Consider the following 27,379-nt stretch of genomic DNA (forward strand, 5'->3'; position numbering starts at 1 on the left):
ATCGATTTGATGGAGTCGGGGGGGGGGGGGGGGGCGAATAGGATGACCTCAGACTTGCTCTCGTTTAATTGGAGGAAGTTCTGTGCCATCCAACATTTTATGTCCTCAAGGCAGTGTAAGAGGCTGTTTAAATTTGACCGGTTGTTGGGTTTCAGGGGGAGGTAAAGCTGTGTGTCATCGGCATAGCAGTGGAAAGAAATGCCGTGCCTTTGAATGATTTGGCCAAGGGGGAGCATGTATAGAGAGAAGAGAATGGGGCCTAGGATGGAGCCTTGTGGAACTCCATAAGAAGAAAAGGTGCAGGTGAAGTTGCAAGATACACAGAGCCAAATACTTTCTGATCTTCAAAATCTCAAAGGTATGAAAGAATATTGGCCGCTATTTAATTAGAACAATCAGGTTGCTAAATAACTCTATACATCTCTACAACTTAAATCCTCCATTCATAAAACTGCCTTGGAGGGGATTTCCTTTGGTCAGTAGATGATTTGGTATAAATTGAATAATTAATTAAAAGACACAGCAAGGAAGCAAACATGTCAGCCCACTGAGAACTATCAATCTCCCATTCACACTGGTTTACTGTTATCCACTTGATCCACGTTACCCAAAACATCACCCATCATTTTTCTGCAGAGACCCACGGAGTTACTCAAGCACTTTGTGTCTATCTTTGACTTGACTTGACTTGAATGAGACTTAACAAATAGCAATTGCAAAGGCCCTCCAATGTGGTGAAATTCCCAGTCATTTTCCATGGACATTATTACAAAAACATAAGCGGTTTGTAAATAACACGAAAGCCAAGAAAAGTTCTCAAGGAGAAACTTTAGCGAGATGATGTTAGCAAAGCAGAGACCACAAGGAGTTGAGGAAAAGCAAGTATAATCCTGGGGATGCACAATGGGCAGCCGGTAGATGCACATTTTTCTATAGATAGCATATGTTGCTGAAGTATGAAGGCATTAGAAGGACGATCACAAGGAGAAGACTTTATAGGTCTAGGTACTCTCTGACCAGGAGCCTCTGGAGGACAGCTAGACCATGTGTGATAGACATATGGTATTTTCTATGTGCTGGAATACAGGGCTTATTCATGTAAATGGAAGATGGGAGGCCAAGCAGGAGAGCATTAGAATTGTCAAATGAAGAAGCAGCAAAAGAAATCTTCCCTCTCCTGAGGAAATGGACTATGGAATAGGACTAGGAATACTTTATTGCCACATGTGACTAGGCACAGTGAAATTCTTTGTTTGCATACACAATGGAAATGGGCTCTGTTTTCTTTTCAGATTATCAGATTCCAATCTAAAACCACGCATGTGTTGAAAAATTGAAACAAAGCAGCAAATGCAAAGAAGATTCAACAGGTCAGGCAGCATCTATAGAAAGAGAAAGAGTTAACATTTCAGATCAATAGCTCTGATGCACTTTTAACCCAATGGTTAAAATTCGGACATTTTAACCATTGGGTTAAAATCTCCCAATTTTACATCTTGTGTTTGGAGATGGCAGAGAAGTAGATAATGTGAGAAAAATATTCTATTAAATCAGGGGAATATGCTTCTTGTTCTGGTCAACCCTTTGCCTCAGGTGTGCGCATTCATGAAGTAATTTTATTTGTGGCAAGATTCCTAGATCACAGATGCCATAAAATCTGACCACTAGGTCTGCAAAGAATATCAATGATTGATCCTTTATTCAAGTTTCAGAGTGTGTAACTAAATGGTAAAAACTCAGCGCTATGTAAGTTACTCGTACTGCGAGCTGCTCCATGAATCATGTTAATGACACAAATTGTGAGCATGGAACTAATTCAGGTGAAACTGCAATTTGCACATCAGAACACGCATAATTTATGGTGCAAGGAATGTATTTACAATGAGTGACTTTCAGGAATCAGTGCTGAGAAACTTCAAAGCACAGAATCCTGTCACATAGTTCCAAAGAATGTGTTTCATTCAAGATACAGAACTTATCACTGCTTTATGACTTGTACTCATGGTAGAAACATTGCCATGTTTGTCTGTCTAGTTCTAATTTATATTTCATAACCCCCACATTTAATCTGATTTTTTTTAAATTACTTTGAAAAACCCTTACCACAATGTGGAAAAAGTTGGAAACAGTTAATCCACATGTAAATGTTAAAAAAAGGATTATATTGTCCTATAATTTGAACTATTATGGTGAGTCTTGAAGATGTAAAGCTCCCATTGCCTCCTGTTCCTTATCCTTGCACTTTGATGATTTAAGAATGGTAGTTAATGTCAAACCTCACAACAGGTTGGTCAATCGGGAAGGATAGGGGAGGAGAGGAAGGCATAAGATACTGAATCTAAAATGTTTGTTTTACACTATCATCTGAAAGTCAAAATAGCCCCTCTCAATCTAGAATTGACACATCAAAATCAGTGAAAAAGTCTGTAACATTCATCACAATTATAGCAGATCTAGAAATTTGAAAATGCCCTTTCAATTATGTGCAACAGAAACCTGTGATAAAACCTTTGCACGCTGTTGTTTAGTTTAGAGATACAGTGCGGAAACAGGCCCTTCGGCCCAATGAGTCCGCGTCGAATAGCGATCCCTGCACACTCGCACTATCCAACACGCACTAGGGAAAATTTACATTTATACCAAGCCAAATAAGCAACAAACCTGTACATCTTTAGAGTTTGGGAGAAACATGGAGCTCCCGGTGGAAACCCATGCAGGCCACAGGGAGAACATACAACGTATAAACTCCTTACAGACTCCTTACATAGTCAGGATCGAACCCAGTCTCTGGCGCTGTAAGGCAGCAACTCTGCCGCTGCGCCACCATTATGATAAACTAAGAAAGGGTACATAATTCCTGCGACATTTGAGAAGGGAAGAATATAATTTGAAACAATCATTGAGAATTGTTGAAGCACAGTAACTCATTTAAATAAATACTTTCCTTCCAGGTGCAGAACTTCTTGAATTTAATGCCAGATTTGATGCTTGACTGCTGCTCATAGTTTGTAAATAACATTTGAGAAAGGAATGATATTCTTTGGAATAATCGGGCTTCAAAATACATACAAGATCGGCATGATGTGCAAATCAAAAAACTAATTGCCAAAATACTGAAATAAAAATATTACATGCTGGAAACATGTTGCAGGTTTCTGTGCAAAATTAAAGGGTTATTTTTTCAGATCTGAGACCCCTATGAAAGACATTTGGCTCATTTGGATTGTAAAAGTAATTGATCGAGTGTTTCCAGCATTTGAAATCAGTTTTGCACACCATTGACCACCACTTTGCGCTCCCAACTTGTAGCCTGGTGTTAAACAAATCTTCCCAACAGCTTCCCCACTTTGCCATTTGAGACCAATTTTGCAAACATCTGACGGGTCAGTCTGAAGATCTCAAAGCCTACAAGTGACGCTGCAATGCTAATTCTAACACTAGAAGTGTAATCTATCATTTGACTGCAATTATTAAGTGAATGGGTAGTTTTTCACTAATCCACTCTGATTGAATTTTAAGAATTCTAATTTTGAAATCAATAATGATGATCTTTTCAAGATATTCGGATTTCAGAGGAAGTTAATCAGTTAAAGGAGTCTGACAAACGCTTGAGTTCTGAACTGCAACAACTGAAAGGTAAAGACTAGAATCAATAATGAAAATTATTGCCATGTTCTGCCAGGTCCTTCTTATTCCAATGGTTCTCTGCCATCTCGCCATCCACCCATAACCCTACACATACCCATAGTCTGAAACAGAGGACCTTCCTTCTTGTATTTATCTTGTTGACAAAGACTTGCATTTTTGCTACGTAATTATAGGAATTGAATCACACTCCGCTGCAGATTTTTTTCTCCACCAATGCAGGCTCTGGAGAGGGTGCAGAGGAGGTTTACAAGAGTGATCCCAGGAATGAGTAGGTTAATATATGATGACCATTTGACGGCACTGGGCCTCTACTCGCTGGAGTTTAAAAGAATGAGGGGGGACGTCATTGAAACATACAGAACAGTGAAAGGCCTGGATAGAGTGGATGTGGAAAGGAAGTTTCCACTAGTGGGAGAGTCTAGGACTAGAGGTCATAGCCTCAGAATTAAAAGACATTCTTTTAGGAAAGAGATGAGGAGGAATTTCTTTAGTTCGAGGGGGGTGAATCTGTGGAATTCTTTACTATCTTTATTAATTATCTAAAAAATTTGACCGAGTCTCACCGTTGGCACATCTTTGATACTTGATATGCTTATTTTATTTTTATATGTCTCATTGTTAGAAATATCCATAAAGATTTGACATTTTCATATTCCTACCATCCATAACACGACAAGATGACTCTCAGTTTTGACCCTTATTGACTTTTAATGTCCTTTTCTCTTTGGCTCCTTACAATATCGAATCATTTCTCATAAGTACCAATATAATCTTGATTAAATAACTTTCAATTTATAGTTCTTGAAGGAATACATTTGTGCAAGTGGTCATCATAATATACATCTTCAATTTCTGGTGACAGATATATTTCATTATATCTAGTTTTTTTGCTTTCATATTCTATGTTAATTATCTAAATGTTGCATTTAGTTGTATATAGTTGACAACTGTGCCTCAATTTATAGGGCAAAAGATGAAGGAGAACATGGAACAAATGCAAGACTTGCAAGGACAAAGTCTTTCCGATTTGAAAAATCTCAAAGGCATGAAAGAACTTTGTTACAATTTTTATGGATGAGATATAACCCTGTACATCTGTGGCCGCACGTAATCTATCTTGAAAGTACTGCTGTGTGGTGAAGGGCTTCATTCAGTCACCACCATAATTGGCAGACAAAATGAGTGAAATTGTATATATAGCATTCATTTTAGAGTGCTCGCACTCGATTGGTTAACAATGAATTAAGAAATTCTTTGTGCTGTAATTCCAAGAAACCATAACAATGATAATTACAGAGCAAAAGAACTTAAAGCAGCAAAGTCCATTTGACCATTTGATTTTGCCCATCATTCAATAACCATCTTACCATCTGAGCACTACCATCCTTACCATCTGAGCACTAGATCATCTGATCCGGCTTGCTTCTAAAAGTAAAAATAAAGTACTCTTCATCATGCTTGCTTCTAAAAGTATGTCAGTCTCAGGCTTGTGCATACTGAGGATATGAGCTTGAACGTCCTTCTGAAATGGAACATCCCAAATGTTTACAGCACCTTGCATAAAGAAACTTGGCCTAATACTTCAAGTTTCGTTGTAAACGAAGCCCCTTAGTTGAAATCACAAGAGACTGCAGATGCTGGAATCTTAAGCCCTCAGTTCTTGCTTTTCCCATCAGGCCAAAACATATTTAGTTCATTTCTCTCTGAATCCCGCAAGCCTGAACTGTCATTCTCATCCAGTATTGAGCACCTCCTTTGAAAAACAATTGTATATACTTTTGGATTTTAGTATCTCCTTCAGTGAGCGTAGTTTTAGCTATTGTTTATACATTATTTCTCTGTCTGATAACAGTAAGATTTCTCGCAACGCCATGCCATTTTGAAATACTTATGGAAGGTTTTACTGATAGCGCAGTTCTTTTGATAACATTTTCAGCATGTCTCATCACTCACAATCTGGCATTGATAATGCACAACCTTCGAAACAAATACATGGGGCAACTTAAGCTCACTTAAACTCATGTTGGAAATCATGGAATTGATTTGAACAACCTGTAGTTAATAGCATAGAATTAGCAATATTGAATTATTAACCAATTGCATGCCTGTCCAATTTTACTTTCCATTGAACTCAATGATATTCACGCTATCACACAAAGTTAAAATTAACTCAGTGGGTTCTTTGAAAATAAAGTACTCTTTAGCTTGATAAAAGTATGTTCCAATTCATAATGTGCTTAGATTTACAGATCACTGATCAGATTAATCACCTGCAAACCTTTATGGATACTCTAAATATGTCCATCCGTTTTGATCTGCAAGATCTTAAACAAGAAGGTATGTAACTCTGGACGTCATGAAATCTGATTATAATCTGATAAACTAAAGGGATAAAAACTGACTAGGGAACAATTTTGAGTTTGAATTGTATGTGTAACACCAGCAATTTGCAGTTACATAGGGCCATTACAGAAGAAAAATATCATAGGGCACATGATAGGAGATCTATCCAGAACATTTCCTATAATGCTATTATATGTGGCACAGTTGTGTAGCATGGAGCTACCTTGCAATGCCAGAGACCCGGAATCGATCCTGACTGTGGGTGCTTGTCTGTACGGAGTTTGTACGTTCTCCCCGTGACTTGCGTGGGTTTACTCCGAGATCTTCGGTTTCATCCCACGCTCAAAAGATGTACAGGTTTGTAGGTTAATTGGCATGGTGTAAATGTAAAACTGTCCCTTGTGTGTAGAGGGTAGTGCTAGTGTGCGAGGATCACTGGTCGGTGCGGGCTCGGTGGGCTGTAGGGCATATTTCCTCGCTGTATCTCTACATTAAAATAAACTAAACAAAGAATCCAATATGGAGCCACACAAGAGGATGGCACAAATGTCTATATATTACTGAATATATATTACTGAAACTCTTATCTTGTATGATTGTATATTTGTTCCCCTCTTTTACGAAAGCAAAGTATATTGCAGTACTCTGATGCTTTGAGTTCAAAAACATTAGTGTTTCTACTCCTTTGGTAAAAACTGTTTTGCAAGTTGAATAATTTTTCCTAAACTGTGCTTCAATTCACAGGACAAAACATGGAAAATCTGCAAAAAACACAGAAAAAGATACTTTCTGATCTACAAAATCTCAAAGGTAAAGAAACCTTTAGCAGTTCTGAATTCACCAGTGAACTATGGATGGTACCAATGGCTACAACCAATTTGAGTTCTAAAACTAGTATCTGAGGAAAGGTCTTATTTGCTCTCTATGTTACATAATAATTGTAACGTTGACCGATATCTCTCCCATGCTTCATGACCAATGACAATCATTGAGCTTACCATGGAGAAATCTCTGGGCTGGACATCCAAGCAAAGAGATGGAGAAAGAATAGCTTCTAACCGGAGGTGACGAGTGCGATTACAGTATCCTGGCTGCCTGAGAGCACATGCATCTGGTGCTGCCAGTCCTCAGCAATGACCTGCACTCACTGTGTTAGCCCAGATACAGCCCCGAATACCACATGTTAATTCTGAGTGCCTGCATTGTTCATCCACCCCCTGAGTCATGGGCGATCATTTGCTGCAGGATCACCAGCAGAGGACAGACTTTGCTCTAGATTTCCAGCAGAACAAAACACAATCTGAACAGAAGACTTTTTAAAGTTACTTTCATTCACTCAGCAAATTATTTAGCTTGGGAAATAACTTTCCAATACATTTTGTGTTTAGATTTACAGCTCGATGATCACATCAACCAAATGCAAACTCGTATGGATGCCCTAAACATGTCAACTCTCTCTGAGCTACAAAATCTTAAAGAAGAAGGTATGTAATTCCTCCTTAATGAAATCTCTTGCAGCAAAGCATTTCATTAAAATTTGGTGTGAAAAGTCAACAGCGGAAGAATTTACCCACATCACATTTGAGAGTAAATCTGAACTAGAATTAAACATTGTGAGGGATGTGGTAACAAAGGCTGTGAAATTCAGCACACAAACATTTCAAGGCACCTCTCAAGTAGTTTACAATCATCAAGAAGGGTGAAAAGGTTGGGAAGCAAAGAGGATTAGAGTACAGGTAGTTGAAGAAGAATTGTTGGAACACAGAGTTCTCAGAGGCTTCCAAATATTGTCAAAAAAGACAACAAAAGTAAGACATTAGTGTAGTGCAAAACATAATTAGAAAACAACTCCATGTTAGTGAAAATGGTGGTCCATAGTGTTCCATTGCTGCAGTAGGATTAGAGTTGTGCAGGTCAGTTCAAGAACCTGACCAGGCCAGTCAGAATAGTTTCTGCAATGCATCTGTAAATGTTCAGACTATTCAGTGTCATGCCAAATCTCTTTAAACGTCTAAGAAAGTAGATATGCTGGCGTGCTTCTTCATACTAATATCTATGTGCTGCGCCCAGGACAGGTTATCCGAGATGGTAATGCCCATGAGTTTGAAGCTGCTAACTCTCTCCACAAATGAAAACCAGCATGTGGCCTCCCAGCTTCCGCTTTCTGAAGTGGGCAGGGGTTCAGCAACATAAAAGGATGACAATTTTCAAATTGGAGCAGTGTTGAATGGGGAACAGAATGTAGAAATGGATATATGGCACTTGATTTCAATGAGAATACAGACAGTAAAGTTTCAGTCGAGCTCAAATTCATGTAAAAGACAAAGTGGTGGAAGAACTCAGCGCGTCAGGCAAGAGCGAATGGAAAGAACTCAGCGGGTAGAGGGAATGGAAAGAGGACATTTCGGGTCAGGATCCCATTCCAGATTCAAGTTTATGTTGGAGATGGAAGATGAGAGGCCAAAGAAGGAAACTTCAGTTCAGTCACACTCAGAGATGAGCTAGAGATCCTTTCCTCACAATATTATAAGGTAGAATTTATAGTGATGGTCCAGTCATACAATCAAAACCTGATAATTTTACACTGGAGAGCCAAAGGGTAAATTTCTAGGGTATATCTGTCCTTATGGCTGGTGTGCAGATTTCATGCAACTGTGTCCATTTTGTGATTTTTCTTTACTGTCCAGGTTTCCAGATCTCAGAGAACCTAAACATGATGACTGCATCTCTAAATAATGTTAATTCTTCACTTCTATCAAAATTTCAAAGAATGGAAGAAAAGGGTAGGAGATTCATTTTTTTATGAAATAATTTAAGAAAAAATTCAAACTGCTTCAAAAATTATTCCGATGGCACAATTGTGACAATATAATGAATCTATGTTTTTTTTTCGCATTTACACATGAAGAAAAAACACCCATACTTTATCTTGGAAGGAATGCATATAATTGTGTATCTGCCAGAAAAATGGTCATTGGAAAGCTTTGATGCACAGTAATTCTGGCAGATACATCGTCAAATAAGAATGTAAATTGCCTTTGCAATTGCATCATGTCCTTTAACTCCCATTTACATTTTTATTAGTATGAAATTAACTGTTTAAAATAAACATTGAACAATAACAAAAGCACAATAATTTCTTTGGAATGGTGTGGTAACTACCTGAAATTTGTAGAGAAGTGGGACACATCTCTGACACAAAAGCATCTGTTTTATACTTTAATTTCAAGATGAACTATCCCCTTCCTAAACCAGAATTGACGCAGTGCTTGCCAATTGTAATCATGGCACATTGTGGTCAGAACAAATACAATCAGAACATGGAGACCTGAGGAACTGCAGACGCTGGAATCTTGAGCCAAATGTAAAGTACCGGTGGATTTCAGTAGACCAGGCAGCATTTTGGGGGGAAATGAACAACGAGGAAGGGTCCCAACCTGAAACAACCCAAAATGAGATCCATAATCCCTCTATTCCTGACACATGGGTATGCCAGGAACAGAGGGATATGGATCACGTGATGGCAGAGAAGCTTAGTTTAACCTGCTAAAGGGATGGACAATGTGTGCAAAGGGGCCTGTTTCTGTGCTGTACTATTTTATTTCATTCTATTCATAATAAAACATTATTTTGCAATTGTGGAAATACAACACATGCAACCTAGTTTCATGATAAATTTTAACGTACTATGAAGATAAGCTACAAACAATATTCAAAGCTTTAATATTTAAAAATAATGTAATATAATTTTGTAGAAAAATCGTGCATTGAAACACTTAACTAGATATCAGGGAGTTTTAGGAGATCATACCCAAGTGAGTCAGAATCAAAATGCAATAAAAAGGAACTGCAATTGCTGGTTGATACCAAACATAGACACAAAATTATGGAGTAACGCAGCGGGTCAGGCAACATCTCCGGGAAAAATGGGTAGGTGACATTTTCAGGTCGGGAACCTTCTTCATACCGATTGTAGGTAGTGTATGAGCCTCAAGTGCACACTTACACTTACATGAGTGCAGAAGGAAGTCTTCCTCCAGCACATTGCAGAAAGCAGCATGCCCAGATGTTACATTAAACCATTATTTTTTAAAAGTAAGAATTTCTAGTTCAGCACATTCCCAATGGTAGAAGTTCCCAGGAAAGCAGTTCTCGGGGAGCTGAAGAAGCATTATGCCTTAAAACATTTCTGTAATTTACTGCACAAGAGATGAGGAAGCCAATCCAGTACTAACACCCCAATAGAGATGGTTGTAAATACATTGGAGAAAAAATGAGTTTTGGGTAAAGAACTGCTGAGTGGAATTAATTCGATAACTCTAACAAACTGACTCCAACACTGTCACTTCATTTGATTCTAAGTTTACTTGTGACTGAAGCTGTACCGTGCTTTTTTTTTAACATGCCTTTTTCAGCTGTAACAGTTCTGGACAACATTCAAACAATGCAAGATTCCCTCTCAAGGGTCAGATTGAATGTGCAGACTCTAAAGGAAGCCGGTGAGAGAAAAAAAATCATTTACATCATAATAAAATGACCAAGTGTGGCAAATATTTATACATTGACTGCTCTGAATGTGATCTCTAATTCTATCATAAATAGATCATCATTCAGCCTGAAGGTTGTTGCACAGATCTGTGCTTGTACTTGAAGGGCACAATTAGCCCCAGGTTCCATAGCGACCCAGGTTCGATTCTGATCTCTGATATTGCCTGCAGAGATTTGCATCTATTCCCTACATCTGTGGACTTTATCTGGGTGTTCTGGTTTCATCCCACCTGCCAAAGATGTGCTTGCTGGTTTGACAATTTCCCGCAGTGTAGGTGTGTGGGAGGAGGAGTTGGTTGGGAGATGGAGAGTTGATGGAGATTTGAAGAAAAAAAATGAGATTAGTGTAGAATGAAAGTAAACAGATATTTGATAATCATGGTGGGCTGAAGGGCCTGTTGCCTTGCTGTGTGAGGCATTAGTTTATCCAGAACACAAACATGCCTTATGGCCCATCAAGTCTGCATCTACCATCCATCACCAATTTACACTAACCACCTTACATTAATTTCATTTTTATTTTCCTATAGTCCCATCCTCCCTCAAAAACTATCATTCACCTCCACATTAGGAGCAACTTACTGTGGCCAATTAACCTACCAACCCAAGCAGTTGTGGGATGTGGGAGAAAACCAGAGCACCGAGAGGAGACCATTGTGGTCATAGTGCAAACCCCACACTGACAGTACCTGAAGTCAGAATTCAACATGGGTCTCTGGCGCTGCAAGAGTGTGTCTACAAGCTGTGCCACTGGGCTACCCAATAGTGCTAGGACACTTTAGTTGAGGAAATTTTCACCTTGCCAACAATATACTTAACAGGGTTAGATCAATTCAATTGCAAATCAAATATTTTTGTACCAGGCATCTAACCATGGTATATTACTGTTGATGGATAGATCTTAACTCACCAATTCTTCTGGGAGTACTGTACCAGAGAGGAGATCCTGTGTATGCTCACTTTGATATAGAATGTGGCTTGGCATTCAAAGGTGGCAGTATGAGTAACACTGACCCTTCAAGAAAAGAGAATGTGTTCTTCAAGTTGAGTTTGTGATGATTGTGAGTATCTAGCTTCCATTCCTTCAGCAGTTAAAGTGGTGTGCCTCATTGTTTAAAAATAGGCGAGGAAAGCATTAAAATGTCATTTAAACTACTTTATGTAGCTGTTATATGATATACTTTCACCTCAAGCTGATAAACTCCCCGCACTGTCTCAATGCTGTTACATTCTAGGTTGCTAGTGTATTTCACATTTGTACCAGATCACACTGCCAGCAGGCCTTATGGCCCATCAAATTTGCATCACAGGCAACATTTCATGGATGGCAGAATTCTATTTCTTCTAAACGTTGTTACTCTGTCTATTCTGTCTATTGGAACAACAGTCAAGGAACTCAGGCATGGCAGCCCTGCTGTGAACCAGTTGGAGTCCATTCAAAGGGGGCATTATGAGAAATTGCTTTCAGCATCCCACCATAAAAATGGTTTAATCTCTCCCATGAACAACGAGGTAAGATTATTGCTGTCACTGTCTTATGTCCTGAGCCACAAAACAGAATTGCTCTCTCCACTTTGTAAAAAATGATCAACTTCTTTGCACTAATTTGGTATTTTATGCAGCCAATTAAAGTGTTGTGAAATATGTGTGTTTTCTATTCCAGATAAGCAGTTTTCTCAAGTCCAAGAACAGAACTCTAATTCTATACATTTATTCAAGGACTCAGTTTCTTTGCAACTCCAGCAAGTGAAGTCACTTGGTAAGAAAGATAATTAATTAGAAAAGCTATTTGGGGAAGGCAGTTAACATTTAACTTTCTCATGGACTATGCCATCCCAGTGCGGAAAAGTATTTCAACTATTTAAGAATGAAATACGCAATGTACAAGTGCAGGTAGTCCATGGGTTACATAAGCATTCTGTTCCTGAGAACTATCCACAAACCATAATTCTGTAATTACCTGTAATTCAGAAACATTACCTTTTTACAACTATCCACATCATATCACTCTACCTACATTTGCTATCATTCATTCATTTAATTAAATAATTGCTATAACGTTAACAACAATCAACCTACATTTACTGCAATAGACATTCATGAATACCATGAAATATGTTATTATTCTTATTACCAGCTTGAAAAGTGTTTTAAAAATGTATAGTAGAATATATGTGAAAGGTTGAATTTTTATAAGTCAGATCATTCACAATTCAAGGGGTCCCTGTGCAATGCGAGTTAATAATGATTAAATATTACTGCTGATCAATGTTGTATTTTAGAAATAAATAATTTTGTAGCTTCAAATATTTTGTAAGGGATATAGGCATTGCTTTGTTGAAAATAAAATGTCATGTAAGTATTGACAATAAGTAAATAGTTAAATTGCTGCTTAACGGTCTAAGTATTAAATGACTGATCTAATGATTTAGTACAAACCCACTGACTCGCACAGCTATCTGGACTACACTTCTTCCCACCCGGTCCCCTGCAAAAAGTCTATCCCCTACTCCCAATTCCTCCATCTACGCCGCATCTGCGCCCGGGATGAGGTGTTTCACACTAGGGCTTCCGAGATGTCCTTGTTCTTCAGGAAACGGGGCTTCCCCTCCTCCATTATAGATGAGGCTCTCACTAGGGTCTCTTCTACATCCCGCAGCTCCACTCTTGCTCCCCCTCCCCCCACTCGCAACAAGGACAGAATCCCCCTCATTCTCACCTTCCACCCCACCAGCCAGCGGATCCAACATATCATCCACCAACATTTCCGTCACCTACAACGGGACCCCACCACTGGCCATATCTTCCCATCCCCTCCCCTCTCTGCGTTCCGCAGAGACCGTTCCCTCCGTAACTCCCTGGTCCACTCGTCCCTTCCTACCCAAACCACCCCAACCCCGGGCACTTTCCCCTGCAACCGCACGAGATGCAACACCTGTCCCTTTACCTCCCCCCTCAACTCCATCCAAGGACCCAAACAGTCTTTCCAGGTGAGACAAAGGTTCACCTGCACCTCCTCCAACCTCATCTATTGCATCCGCTGCTCTAGATGTCAACTCATTTACATCGGCGAAACCAAGCGCAGGCTCGGCGATCGCTTCGCTGAACACCTGCGCTCGGTCCGCATTAACAAAACTGATCTCCCGGTGGCCGAGCACTTCAACTCCCCCTCCCATTCCCAGTCTGACCTTTCTGTCATGGGCCTCCTCCAGTGCCATAGTGAGGCCCACCGGAAATTGGAGGAACAGCACCTCATATTTCGCCTGGGCAATTTGCAGCCCAGTGGTATGAACGTCGACTTCTCCAACTTTAGATAGTCCCTCTGTCCCTCCCTTCCCCTCCCCCTTCCCAGATCTCCCTCTATCTTCCTGTCTCCACCTATATCCTTCCTTTGTCCCACCCCCCTGACATCAGTCTGAAGAAGGGTCTCGACCCGAAACGTCACCCATTCCTTCTCTCCCGTGATGCTGCCTGACCTGCTGAGTTACTCCAGCATTGTGTGAATATATTAAATGACTGAGCTTTGTTATGTATCTAGTTATACCGTTGTCCTCTTTTCGCATTTTTCAGGTTTGAAATATCCTTAAATTAACAGACTATACCAGAGCTTTGTGCACATATCCCTTATAGCATTTCTGCTCCTGAAGTGGAAGTCATGCAACTTGATAATACAACAACAGATTAGGTTACAGATAAGGTTGCAGATAAGCACTTCTATCTAATCCATCTGATGGAATTTTGATATTACCCTCTAAATAAAGTTGCCTTCGATAGAATCCTTAAACAATGTACTAATTTACTTTTTGGGTGGGGATATTATATGAAGTTCTCTATTAAAAGGCAAACTGAAAACAATAATAAATTATTCCAAGCAAAATTGATTTTTACATGCACAACTTTTTCTAAAATGACTTTGAGTTAATGAATAGAAACAAAGAGTAGTTCACATCCAACTACCATTTGCATGAAATGGAATAGTCAATATGCTCTAACATGTATCTGGCATGAATTAAAGCATAAAATCAGTTACATTTGTTCATATTGTTCATTGTGCTTGATTTAAGATTTTTAGAGATATTACTATAAAGCCCAAATAGAGCAAATCTGCTCCACCGTGACATTTCCACTCAAGAATCTATTAACTTAAATGTTGCCTGAGAAATAGCTTGTTAGAATCTATTTAAAAATTAATTGAAAGACACGTTTCAATTGTCTTTGGCAAACATTTATGGCCTGAACATTACTCCATGCAAATCATAGAAACATAGAAACATAGAAAATAGGTGCAGGAGTAGGCCATTCGGCCCTTCGAGCCTGCACCACCATTCAATATGATCATGGCTGATCATCCAGCTCAGTAACCTGTACCTGCCTTCTCTCCATACCCCCTGATCCCTTTAGCAAAAAGGGCCACATCTAACTCCCTCTTAAATATAGCCAATGAACTGGCCTCAACTACCTTCTGTGGCAGAGAATTCCACAGACTCACCACTCTCTGTGTGAAGAAATGTTTTCTCATCTCGATCCTAAAAGACTTCCCCCTTATCCTTAAGCTGTGACCCCTGGTTCTGGACTCCCCCAACATCGGGAACAATCTTCCCGCATCTAGCCTCTCCAACCTCTTAAGAATTTTATATGTTTCTATAAGATCCCCCATCAGTCTTCTAAATTCCAGCGAGTACAAGCCTAGTCTATCCAGTCTTTCTTCATATGAAAATCCCGCCATCCCAGGGATCAATCTAGTGAACCTTCTCTGTACTCCCTCTAAGGCAAGAACGTCTTTCCTCAGATTAGGAGACCAAAACTGCACACAATACTCCAGGTGCGGTCTCACCAAGGCCCTGTACAACTGCAGTAGAACCTCCCTGCTCCTAAACTCAAATCCTCTTGCTATGAATGCCAACATACCATTCGCTTTCTTCACTGCCTGCTGCACCTGCACGCTTGCTTTCAATGACTGGTGCACCATGACACCCAGGTCACGTTGCATCTCCCCTTCTCCTAACCGTTCACCATTCAGGTAATACTCTGCTTTCCTGTTCTTGCCGCCAAAGTGGATAACCTCACATTTATCCACATTATATTGCATCTGCCATGCATTTGCCCACTCGCCTAATCTATCCAAGTCACTCTGCAGCCTCCTAGCATCCTCCTCACAGCTAACACTGCCACCCAGCTTCGTGTCATCCGCAAACTTAGAAATGTTGCATTCAATTCCCTCATCCAAATCATTAATATACACTGTAAATAACTGGGGTACCAGCACTGAGCCTTGCGGTACCCCACTAGTCACTGCCTGCCATTCCGAAAAGGACCCGTTTATTCCTACTCTTTGCTTCCTGTCCGCCAACCAATTTTCTATCCACCTCAACACTGAATCCTCAATACCGTGTGCTTTAAGTTTGTACACCAATCTCCTATGTGGGACCTTGTCGAAGGCCTTCTGAAAGTCCAGATATAACACATCGACTGGTTCTCCCCTATCCACTCTACTAGTTACATCCTCGAAAAATTCTATAAGATTCGTCAGACATGATTTGTCTTTTGTAAATCCATGCTGACTTTGTCCGATGATTTCACCACTTTCCAAATGTGATGCTATCACATCTTTAATAACTGACTCTAGCATTTTCCCCAGTACCGATGTTAGGCTAACTGGTCTATAATTCCCCGTTTTCTCTCTCCCTCCCTTTTTAAAAAGTGGGGTTACATTAGGTACCCTCCAATCCTCAGGAACTACTCCAGAATCTAAAGAGTTTTGAAAAATTATCACTAATGCATCCACTATTTCTGAGGCTACTTCCTTAAGCACTCTGGGATGCAGCCTATCTGGCCCTGGGGATTTATCTGCCTTTAATCCATTTAATTTACCTAACACCACTTCCCGACTAACCTGGATTTCCCTCAGTTCCTCCATCTCATTAGACCCCCGGTCCCCCGCTATTTCCGGCAGACGGTTTATGTCTTCCTTAGTGAAGACAGAACCAAAGTATTTGTTCAATTGGTCTGCCATCTTCTTGTTCCCTATGATCAATTCACCTGTTTCCGACTGCAAGGGACCTACATTTGTCTTAACTAATCTTTTTCTCTTCACATATCTATAAAAGCTTTTGCAGTCAGTTTTTATGTTCCTTGCCAGTTTTCCCTCATAATCTATTTTCCCTTTCCTAATTAAGCCCTTTGTCCTCCTCTGCTGGACTCTGAATTTCTCCCAGTCCTCTGGTATGCTACTTTTTCTGGCTAATCTGTATGCTTCATCTTTTGTTTTAATACTATCCTTGATTTCCCTAGTTAGCCACGGATGCACTACCTTTCCTGGTTTGTTCTTTTGCCAAACTGGGATGAACACTTGTTGTAGTTCATCCATGCGACCTTTAAATGCCTTCCATTGCATGTCCACCGTCAACCCGTTCAGCATCAATTGCCAGTCTATCTTGGACAATTCACGCCTCATACCCTCAAAGTTACCTTTCTTTAAGTTCAGAACACTTGTTTCTGTATTGACTTTGTCACTCTCCATCCTAATGAAGAACTCCACCATATTATGATCACTCTTGCCCAAGGGGCCTCGCACAACAAGACTGCTAACTAACCCTCCCTCATTACTCAATACCCAGTCTAGAAAGGCCTGCTCTCTCGTTGGTTCCTTGACATGTTGGTTTAGAAAACCATCTCGCAAACATTCCAAGAAATCCTCTTCCTCAGCACCCCTGCCAGTTTGGTTCACCCAATCTATATGTAGATTGAAGTCACCCATTATAACTGCTGCACCTTTGGTGCATGCATTTCTAATTTCCTGCTTGATGCCATCCCCAACCTCGCTACTGCTGTTAGGTGGCCTGTACACAACTCCCACTAGCGTTTTCTGCCCCTTAGTGTTTCGCAGCTCTACCCATATCGATTCCACATCCTCCGAGCTAATGTCCTTCCTTTCCATTGCGTTAATCTCCTGTCTAACCAGCAACGCTACCCCACCTCCTTTTCCTTTCTGTCTATCCCGCCTGAATATAGAATATCCCTGGATGTTGAGCTCCCAGCCTTGGTCACCCTGGAGCCATGTCTCCGTAATCCCAACTATATCATAATCATTAATAACTATCTCCACATTTAATTCATCCACCTTATTCCGAATACTCCTTGCATTGAGACACAAAGCCTTCAGGCTTGTTTTTATAACACTCTTGCCCCTTATATAATTATGTTGCAAAGTGGTCCTTTTTGATTTTTGCCCTGGATTTGTCTGCCTGCCACTTTTACTTTTCACCTTGCTACCTATTGTTTCTACCCTCACTTTATACCCCTCTGTCTCTCTGCTCTTGTTCCCATCCCCCTGCCATATTAGTTTAAATCCTCCCCGACAGCACTAGCAAACACTCCCCCAAGGACATTGGTTCCATTCCAGCCCAGGTGCAGACCGTCCTGTTTGTACTGGTCCCACCTCCCCCAGAACTGGTTCCAATGTCCTAGAAATTTGAATCCCTCCCCCTTGCACCATTTTTCAAGCCACGTATTCATCTGTAATATCCTCCTATTTCTACTCTGACTAGCACGTGGCACTGGTAGTAATCCAGAGATTATTATCTTTGAGGTCCTACTTTTAAGTTTATCTCCTAGCTCCCTAAATTCACCTTGTAGGACCTCATCCCGTTTTGTACCTATATCATTGGTGCCAATGTGCACCACAACAACTGGCTGTTCACCCTCCCCCTCCAGAATGTTCTGCAGCCGCTCTGAGACATCCCTGACCCTTGCACCAGGGAGGCAACATACCATCCTGGAATCTCGTTTGCGACCGCAGAAACGCCTATCTATTCCCCTTACAATCGAATCCCCTATCACTATAGCCCTTCCACACTTTTTCCTCCCCTCCTTTGCCGCAGAGCCACCCACGGTGCCATGAACTTGGCTGCTGCTGCCTTCCCCTGATGAGGCATCTCCCCCAACAGTATCCAAAATGGTATATCTGTTTAGGAGGGAGGTGACCGCCTGCACTACCTCCTTTATGCTACGCTGGCTAGTGGCCACCCTTTCCCTTTTTGTCTGCATAACCTTTACCTGTGGTGTGGCCAACTCACTAAACGTGCTATTCACGACTTTCTCAGCATCGCGGATGCTCCAGAATGAATCCAACCGCAGCTCCAACCGTTCAATGCGGTCTACCATGAGCTGCAGCTGGACACACTTCCTGCACACGTAGTCATCAGGGACACCGTCAGTATCCCTGATTTCCCACATGCTACAGGATGAGCAAACCACGGGGCCGATCTCAGCTGACATGGCTTACCCTTTATATTAACTCAAATCCCTTAAATTAAATCAAATCAGCACACTCCCTATTTAAAAATCGTGATCCTTTTAAGCAGTACCTTTAACTTTAAAAAAAAACCAGAACCCGTAACTCAAAGTGCTTTCAGAAAGCAGAAATACAAACCTGGGGTTACTCACCAATCAGCTGCTCCCTCCCGCTTACTCACCAATCAGCTGCTCCCTTTTTCAAGTTACTTTTTCAAGTGTAACTTGGCTTTCAATTAGCATCCAGGGTTTCCTTCATGTTCGTCGTAAAAATTGCATTAAATTTGAATTGTGAAGTTCGTATGATAATGCTGTATGGGTTCACTTTGTAATGCCAAGTTTGATATTCCCTATTATGTGACATTGCCTTGAAATAGCAGAAAAACATAATCAAAGCCCATTCCTTCGAAGGTTGACAATGCACACCACCAAACTCAGTAACAGCTTCCTCCCCTCTGTTATCAGGCAGGTCAATAATAAACCGCACGGGTCAATAATAAACCTAAACCTAAAAGGTCTTAAACTTGTCACAACCCCACAGCTCTTAGAGGAAGAGAAACACTCTCCCTTTGATGCTACTGAATGAATGAATGGGTGAGGCAGGGATTGGGAGTGTATTCTCAGGAGTTAAAGGAGTGGACAGTCTGATAAAGAATAGTGCAAGTAGGAAGAATGTTTTTTTACACGTGGTAGGAGAACATGGAAACCAGCCAGGCCTTCAGCGAGGCACTCACAACAGGAGGATTTCTAAGTGCGATCTCCCAATGTTTGTATTTACGCTACAGCCAAATGCCTCTGCTACTCTCCTTGCAGTCAAGACACAAAAAAGGTTAAATTAGGAATCATACAAGGTCATAGATCTTCATGAGGTTGGAAAGCTGGCCATTTAAGTTGCATTGTCTCAGAGGAAACAGGGCAGTTAAGAGTATTTTGTATGTTAATGAGAATTGTTGATTAACTGACAAAGGGCTTGGTCAGGTGAATTTTGAGTGTAGGAGTAAAATGTTTGGAGAATAATAATCGTGCTGAAAAATTAGGAAATGAATTTCTGAGGCACCCAGAAATGTAGGTGAATTTGCTCTACTCTGTACTAAACCTTATTTTCTCTTCCACAACAAAGCCATTTTTTTCTTTTTTTCACAAGTGTTTAGCCCACTACCTCTTCAAAAGAACAATTACTTTAAAATGGCTACACCTTATTAAACATGTAATTGCGTATTTGTGTTTAAATGCATTTAGTGGCAAATCTATCTGGTGAGATGCAAAAGCTGGAAGAACTGAACTCAACCCTGATGTCACTGTTAGAGCCCAAGGGTAAGATAACAGTAATCATTTACTTTGTAGAAAATTAGGCTAGAATGAAATTCACTGAAGTCCTTCCAGTCCTTCGGTCGTCCCTGTAAGTGACTCCAACCCAATGTGGTTGACTCTTAACTCCCATTTCTACCAGAGGCATACTGAGATGAACAAACAATGTCCACCTCCCTTGAACAAATGGATAAAAATGAAATCTCTTCCTTTTTGGCAGTATTCCCTCTGCCAAGCTTGGATCTGACTCCAAACAGTTGAGCACAAAATTCCAGGCTGATATTCCAGTGCATTCCTGAAGGAGCACTGCACCAACTATCATTTAGATGAGATTTTGAAGCAATGCACCTACTCTTTTGGGTGGGTGTAAAACCTCCTGTGGTGCTCAAAGTGGAACAGGGGGAGAAATAAGAAATTGCAGTAGAAGTCATTCAGCTGGATATTTGTCCACAATTTAAAAGATAACAGTTGATCTGATCTTTGCCACAATGCCACTTTCTTACCTGTTCCCCTAATCCTCAATCTCCCCTGCAGTCAAATAAAATGCTTACTTCAAACTTGAATCAAGGTAATGATTCATTCTCCACTCCCATCTAGGTTATAGGATTCCAGAATCTCACAACCACCTGGGAGGCAAAACCTATTATTAAATGGGCAGTCCCTTCCCCTGAAACTAAACCCCTCACTCCAACTTTCTCCACCAGAGCAGGCATCACACCCACCCACACAGTGGCATCACTTCATCCAAGAACAATCCACATGATGGCAGCACCACAGCAATGTCCATCACGGCCCAATCTCCTCAAGGACCTCCTTATTTGGAATGGTCAGACTTAGGAAATCAAGGACTTGCGACTGACAGTAACTTCTGAGCCAACCTTCTTTGGCTGTTCCTCTAAAAGTTGAAATTTCAGGTGTAAAATGGCAATGCCTACTAATTAAAGATCAGTCTGCATACCACAGAATGAGTTTTAAAAGAATGCCTTTTTAGGGCAATTCCAAACTTTAGACTAAATTTTAGACTTTAGTAATACAGCACGGAAACAGGTCATTCAGCCCACCGAGTCCGCGCTGACCAGTGATCACTCCGTACACTAACACTATCCTACACACGAGAGACAATTTACAATATTACCAAAATCAATTAACCTACAAATCTGTATATCTTTGGAGTGTGAGAGGAAACCGGAGCACCCAGAAAAAACCCCATGTGGTCACTGGGAGAACATATAAACTCCAAATAGACAGCAGCAGTGGTCAGCATTCAACCCGGCTGTGCCACTGTGCCGCCCAACCATAGTACATTTGTTTCTAGCTCACAATGGAAGAGATGTGAGAAGAATTACATCCACATCTTTAACAAAAACAATGTAGTATATTTATTCATGGAATTTTCAGTACGCTGAAAAAGATGCATGTATTCAATTTTATGGAAAAACCAACCAGATTAACTCACAATGATATTCATTTATCTTGTCTATCTCTCAGCCATGAACTCACTGGCTCCTTTTTGCAGATGCATTTGAGCATAGCTTTCCATACTGGAGATGTCATGTCTTTGGGATGAGCTATTGGTTTAGAGGTCACATTTGACAGATACCTGGAAATGCCATTTTAAATGGATATATTTAATGGATACATCCCACTCAGAAGAGATGCCCCAATCTCTAATGATGCATACCGCTTGGGAGAGAAAAATACAATAGGAAGGGAAGTCATGGAAATGAAATTGCAGATGAACAGTCAGTAAGGATATATTTAAAGAAAGTGAAAATGTTGTAACCTACTTGGAAATCAACAGTCTATAAAGCACACTTTAGTGTATAAAATCATGAGAGGAATAGATTGAGTAGATGCACAATCTCTTGCCCAGACTAGGTTAATCGAGGACCAGAGAACATTGTTTTCAGGTGAAGGTGAAAAGATTTAATAGGAATCTGAGGAGTAATTTTTTCACACAAAGGGTATGGGTAGGTGGAACAAGCTGCCAGAGCAAGTAGTTGAGGCTGGGAATATCCCAACTTTTAAGAAACAGTTAGACAGGTACATGGATAGGACAGGTTTGGAGGGATGTAGACCAAACGCAGGCAGGCGGGACTAGTGTAGCTGGGATATGTTGGCCGGTGTGGGCAGGTTGGGCTGAAGGGCCTATTTCCACGCTGTATCACCCTATGACTATGACTCTATGACACTGATTAGTGATATTAACCCATGTAATGGTCGGTTTTATAGACAGGAAACACTGCCCAGAACATTTTATCTTATACGGTGACAAGTGCTATCTGTTTTCATTGATTGAGGACACCTTTCCAAATGCAAAGAGCGAATGCCAATTAAAACAATCATACCTTATGGTGATTCACAACATGGCAGAACAGGTATGAAATATATTTTGCTTTATGCTATTTTCTGTACAATGTGACAAAACATCTGCGCAAATATTCACATATTTCACCTGCCTTTCTCTTTGAAAGTAGTTCACCTATTGGTTTGAATGTGATCTTGGAAAAATATTTGCAGGTCTTCTAATTTTTTGATGGTGTAATTATTTTATTTATTCTCTTTCTTCAGTTAAAGAAATAAGAAAGGTGAATAAATATCTTGAGTATCCAAATGTATTCTTAAGTCATAAAAAATGCTCAGTGGGTCAGGCAGCATGCCTGCAGAACATAAATAGGCAACATTTCAAGTTGGGACTCTTCCTCAGATTGATTGTAGTAGCGGGGAGAAAGCTGGAAGAGAGGTGGGTGCAGGCTAAAGTCTGGTGAGTGCTAGGTAGATACAGGTGAGGGAGATTCAAGAAAATATTTAATAATCCATTCAAATATACTTTCAGTGCCCTATTTTCTAGTTTGGTTCTTTGCATTTACCGCTTAATCCCCCACTGTATAATAAATATAGCAGTTTTCTTTATCCTCCTTTATTTGCATCATATTAATCTGTCATTTCATCTTCTTGGAGCTTCAGATTTGGATGCCCTTTCTTTATCCCCATTATAAGATCTCTTGCAATACTTGCTTCCTCCAAAGGTAATATTACAGTTATCTTACATGTAACAACAAACCTCACATAGACTCATTTCTAAAAGTAGCCTTCAGCAACATCACAAAATGCAAATAACTGGTATGTACACGTACACTGAAAGACTCTCATTCATGAAAAAATGATTGATCAAGGAACCAAGATCAATGGAAGAGGTCTTGCCTTTGAGTTAACTACCATGTTTATTCTACAGCAGAGGTTTAAGCAGAAAATGCATGGAACCAAACTAGGAAACTGGACTTTGAGAGAAAGAGAGAAAATAATACACTAGATACAATTACATTTCTGAGATCCCCTTAAGCACGTGTTGAAACCAGCATCTCTTTTGGTACTATTAACAGAAGCACAGAAAATGTTCTTATATTTGTGTGGCTGTGATTGTTATTTAATTGAATAGTTAGGTCAATGGAAATCACTTTCTAGCATGGTGTATAATGAGCAGCTGATGCTAAGCCAAGACATTCCTGTCCCTTGTTTATTATCATTTATTATTAGTTATTTGTTTCATAATTGTAACTATAACCATGTACTTGCACCACAGAAATTTATTGCTGATCGATTAGATTCCAACCGTTACTGGATTGGACTCACTGACTCGTTCAAAGAAGGTGACTGGCTTTGGGTAGATGGTACAAGTTATTCAAGCACACCAAAGTAAGGAAACACATTGTATTAACAACAAAACATTGTGCTTTTCATTGGGTTATGGGTTTCTGGATGGAAAATTGGTGGGGTTCTACAAATAAATTCAACCATGGGCAGTCTTCCTTATTCATTTTAATCTTGGGCTAGTGAGGTCATAGGTAGAAAGCCATTATTGTTTTGGTAGAGATCAAGTTTTTTGTAAGCATTTGAAAGTTACTTAAGGCAATGGCTATGCCAATCATTTTCCACTGTGCTTGGGATATGCCTCCATCAACGTGATTCCCTGCTGAACAGATTGAATCTGTATTCTTTGGGGTTTGGAAGAATGAGAGGTGACCTTATTCATAAATATAAGATTCTAAGCAGCTATGACAGGATCGGTGTCAAATGTTTTCATGAGTGGGAGAGTCTCAATCAAGTGGACATAATTTCAGCTAAAGGACTGGCCATATAAACATGAGAGGGGTAGAAAATTTATGAATCTAAGGAATTCTCTACTACAGAGAGCGTTTATAGTGGAGATAGGTATATGTTTAAAAGATCCGATGATTTAGGACTATGGGGATCTGACACTGAGGAGTGAGGCTTGGCATAGAGGGGGTTAGTCGCTGGGACGAGTTGAGGTCTGTAATAGATCAGACATGACTATATTGAATAGCAAGATATTGAGGGGCAAACTGTGTAGTCCTATTCCTTGTGTTCGTTCGAGGCACAGATAGTTGTGAAGCACAGAAATTACCAGTTTAATGATTCACTGACTCAATGGTTTGATCCAACTAAACAACTTGCTTGATAATACCAGTTGTAGACCTGGATTTACAAAATGGAAAGACCAAGGTTTCTTCACCCAAAGATTATGGTTGAAGCTGTTGAGGTTTTTAATTACAATCTCTAAAGCTTCATCTACCAATATTTTAAAGTCGATTTATTTAATTAAATGATACCAAATTCACAAGAGCTTTGATGAAATTTGGACTCACTAACTCTAGGTCATTCCTCTAGTCCTCTAGATTGCCAGTCAGTATAACCTGTACAAGCACAAGTAATTATGCTGGGGACGCAAGTAGAGCTACCACCGAGCAAAATAACTAAGAGGGAAGTTGCCCAACAGGATGACCCCGAGTGTGTAAATCAAGCTTTCATTGATGGCATGCACAGGCTTCAGATTATTACAATGTATCTAAAAACACAGTAGTACTTACTGTATAAGGTACCATACTGTCTGGAAAGTCCCCATATACTCCTTACAGAAACTAGGTGGAACAGCTCACGTAAATACAAACATTTGAAGCAAATGCTAAAGTCCACTGTAAATACTGTGCCTGCAATCAGTTTACTGAACCCAGCTTCTACCCAAGAGCTGTTTGGTGAGTCAGGAGTAAGCACTTGAACATAGACATGGTGGGCCATCATGTGTAAAGCCTGAGATCCTAAATTATTGGCAATATTTGGTATTTGGTGGGATGAAGTTTTCCAGGAAAACTCAGAATGCTTCCTTTGAAATCAAACCCCAAATAAGGTAAGTTTTCTCAGCATTACTCTAGTAAGAATTTTGTGCTGCCATTTGGTTCCATGTTGAATAATGTTGAACCATGCCTGCTTCCACTTTGAAGATTATACCTGAATTGTACCATTGTTCTACAATTTCTTTTTCCATTTAGATTCTGGAAATCTGGTCAACCAGACAATTATCAGAATAATGAACACTGCGCGCACCTTGTTGAAGATGGTCTGTGGAATGATATTCCTTGCATCAGGAAGTATAAATATATTTGTCAAAAACTCCCTGGCTGATGTAATACGAAGAGAACATTTATGAACATGAGTAAGCAAAGGATTTTACAAAACAACTGAATACCAAGTGTAAAATGTCTGATTCTTAATAATATGCTTATTAATCTAATTATTACAGTTTGCATTATATGCTCCACAGAGCATTTGGTCAAACCAACGTGGTCCACAACGCACCCTGCAAAGATCACTTCTTGAAAATTGCCATGCATCCTTTCCTAACTTATATTTTGCTTAATATGATGTTAATATTAATTATTAATGATGTGTCATGAGGGCAACAATTACTCACCATGGACTTACATATATTTTCTTTTTATCATTAAATGTGCATTCAAATTACAGCATAGTTCATGAGAAAATCATTGGACAGTATTTTTGTGACAAATTTCAAAGTATTACTGAGCATTTGATTATAATAAAGATTTTATTTTATAAAGGAAATTCCTTATCAAAGTCTCACATCGATCATTTATCTTTTTGAACATGCTATGATTTTCTCAGAATTTCCATTGGAAAGTCTCTTTAATTTGATAATTTAATGAGCCTAACAAATAAATTCACATGGCACCGCGAGTCAAGCCCCTACTTGCCAAAAGTCAATGTTTAGGCCTGACCTCAGGTGCTGTCTGTGCAGAGTTTGCATGCTCTTCCGGAGAATTACTAGATTTCCTCCAAGGTGCTCCATCTTCCTCCCACATCCAAAAGACATGTAGGTCGTTGGGTTAATCGGCCATTGTAAAAATTGCCTCTCGTGTGTAACTGAGCAATGGTGGGAGTTGATGAGCATGTGGGGAGAGTAAAACAATGATTGGATAAACACGGAACTACTAATGTTGGTTTACACAAAGGGACACAAAGGTCTGGAGCAACCCAACGGGTTAGGCCACATCAACATGGAAAGGTGACGTTTTGGGTCGCGACTCTTCTCCAGATGGGATTAATCTAGGATAAGTGTAAATGAATGTTCCATGTGAACTTTTTGGGCCAAACAATCTATTTATGTTCTGAACTTTTCGATGCCTCTATTGACTCTTCAGAGTCATGAGACCAGAGATGCCTTGAGTAGACTGGGAAAATAAATTGAATGGTATGATGGTAATTCAGCAATTGGAGACATTTAACGAGCTAGTTTATAAATGCCAGCAAAGGTATGTTTCAATGAAGAACAATGGTTCTATGAGAAGCTTACATCCTCTGAGCCTAACAAACAATGTTAAGATTAATAACAAATTTAAAGATAAGGCATCCAGTATTATAAAAATTAATTCTAGGCCAGAAGATTGGGAGTTTCAATTAAAAAATGAACACCATACAGAGGAGTAGAATATGAGTAAACTGACTGTTGTGTTTGATAAATCACTGGATTCGGATAACAGTTTTGATTCACTCAGTAATTTATTACACCACTAAATAAGGTACATACACTCACATATCACCGAATATCCACGAACGCATTCGTAAACCCTGAGTGCACAGCAGAGCAAGCCGCAGGATGTTTCTGTTCAAGATCACCTGGCACCATTCGTGACATGGTCCAAGGCTGAGGTTCTCTCTCTGAAAGGGCGTCCAACACCAATCTTTATTGCATTTATCATAGAATGGCCCCCTCCCCAGCCAATCATAAGCCCCCCTTGTCTGCAACATTTCTGCGCTACCAGTGGCAGGGGGCGCGGTGGTCTACCCAACTATTGCTGTTGTGTTATGTTTGCCAACACAGCCTTTCCCATGGAATGGCATGGGAAAGACTACATTCCCAGGC

At 40.1% G+C, this 27,379-nt stretch overlaps 1 protein-coding gene across 3 annotated transcripts in view; it reads left to right on the plus strand.

Moving 5' to 3' along the window:
• Positions 1 to 26,050, plus strand: part of LOC144605762 (uncharacterized) — a 42,827-nt gene extending 16,777 nt beyond the window's left edge. For 2 of the 3 annotated variants that reach the window (XM_078421286.1, XM_078421288.1), the window contains 12 exons: positions 3,559 to 3,636; positions 4,614 to 4,691; positions 5,890 to 5,985; positions 6,736 to 6,801; positions 7,380 to 7,475; positions 8,679 to 8,774; positions 10,407 to 10,490; positions 12,203 to 12,298; positions 20,071 to 20,145; positions 22,372 to 22,517; positions 23,723 to 23,835; positions 25,488 to 26,050. In XM_078421286.1, the coding sequence (XP_078277412.1) occupies positions 3,559 to 3,636; positions 4,614 to 4,691; positions 5,890 to 5,985; positions 6,736 to 6,801; positions 7,380 to 7,475; positions 8,679 to 8,774; positions 10,407 to 10,490; positions 12,203 to 12,298; positions 20,071 to 20,145; positions 22,372 to 22,517; positions 23,723 to 23,835; positions 25,488 to 25,620 (1,157 nt within the window). In that variant the 3' untranslated portion in view covers positions 25,621 to 26,050. The remainder of the gene's footprint in view (positions 1 to 3,558; positions 3,637 to 4,613; positions 4,692 to 5,889; positions 5,986 to 6,735; positions 6,802 to 7,379; positions 7,476 to 8,678; positions 8,775 to 10,406; positions 10,491 to 12,202; positions 12,299 to 20,070; positions 20,146 to 22,371; positions 22,518 to 23,722; positions 23,836 to 25,487) is intronic. The other variant, XM_078421287.1, reaches the window with a different exon arrangement.
• Positions 26,051 to 27,379: the final 1,329 nt, after the last annotated feature.

Source organism: Rhinoraja longicauda, chromosome 25, assembly GCF_053455715.1.
Source record: "Rhinoraja longicauda isolate Sanriku21f chromosome 25, sRhiLon1.1, whole genome shotgun sequence".
NCBI classification, from domain to species: domain Eukaryota; kingdom Metazoa; phylum Chordata; class Chondrichthyes; order Rajiformes; family Arhynchobatidae; genus Rhinoraja; species Rhinoraja longicauda.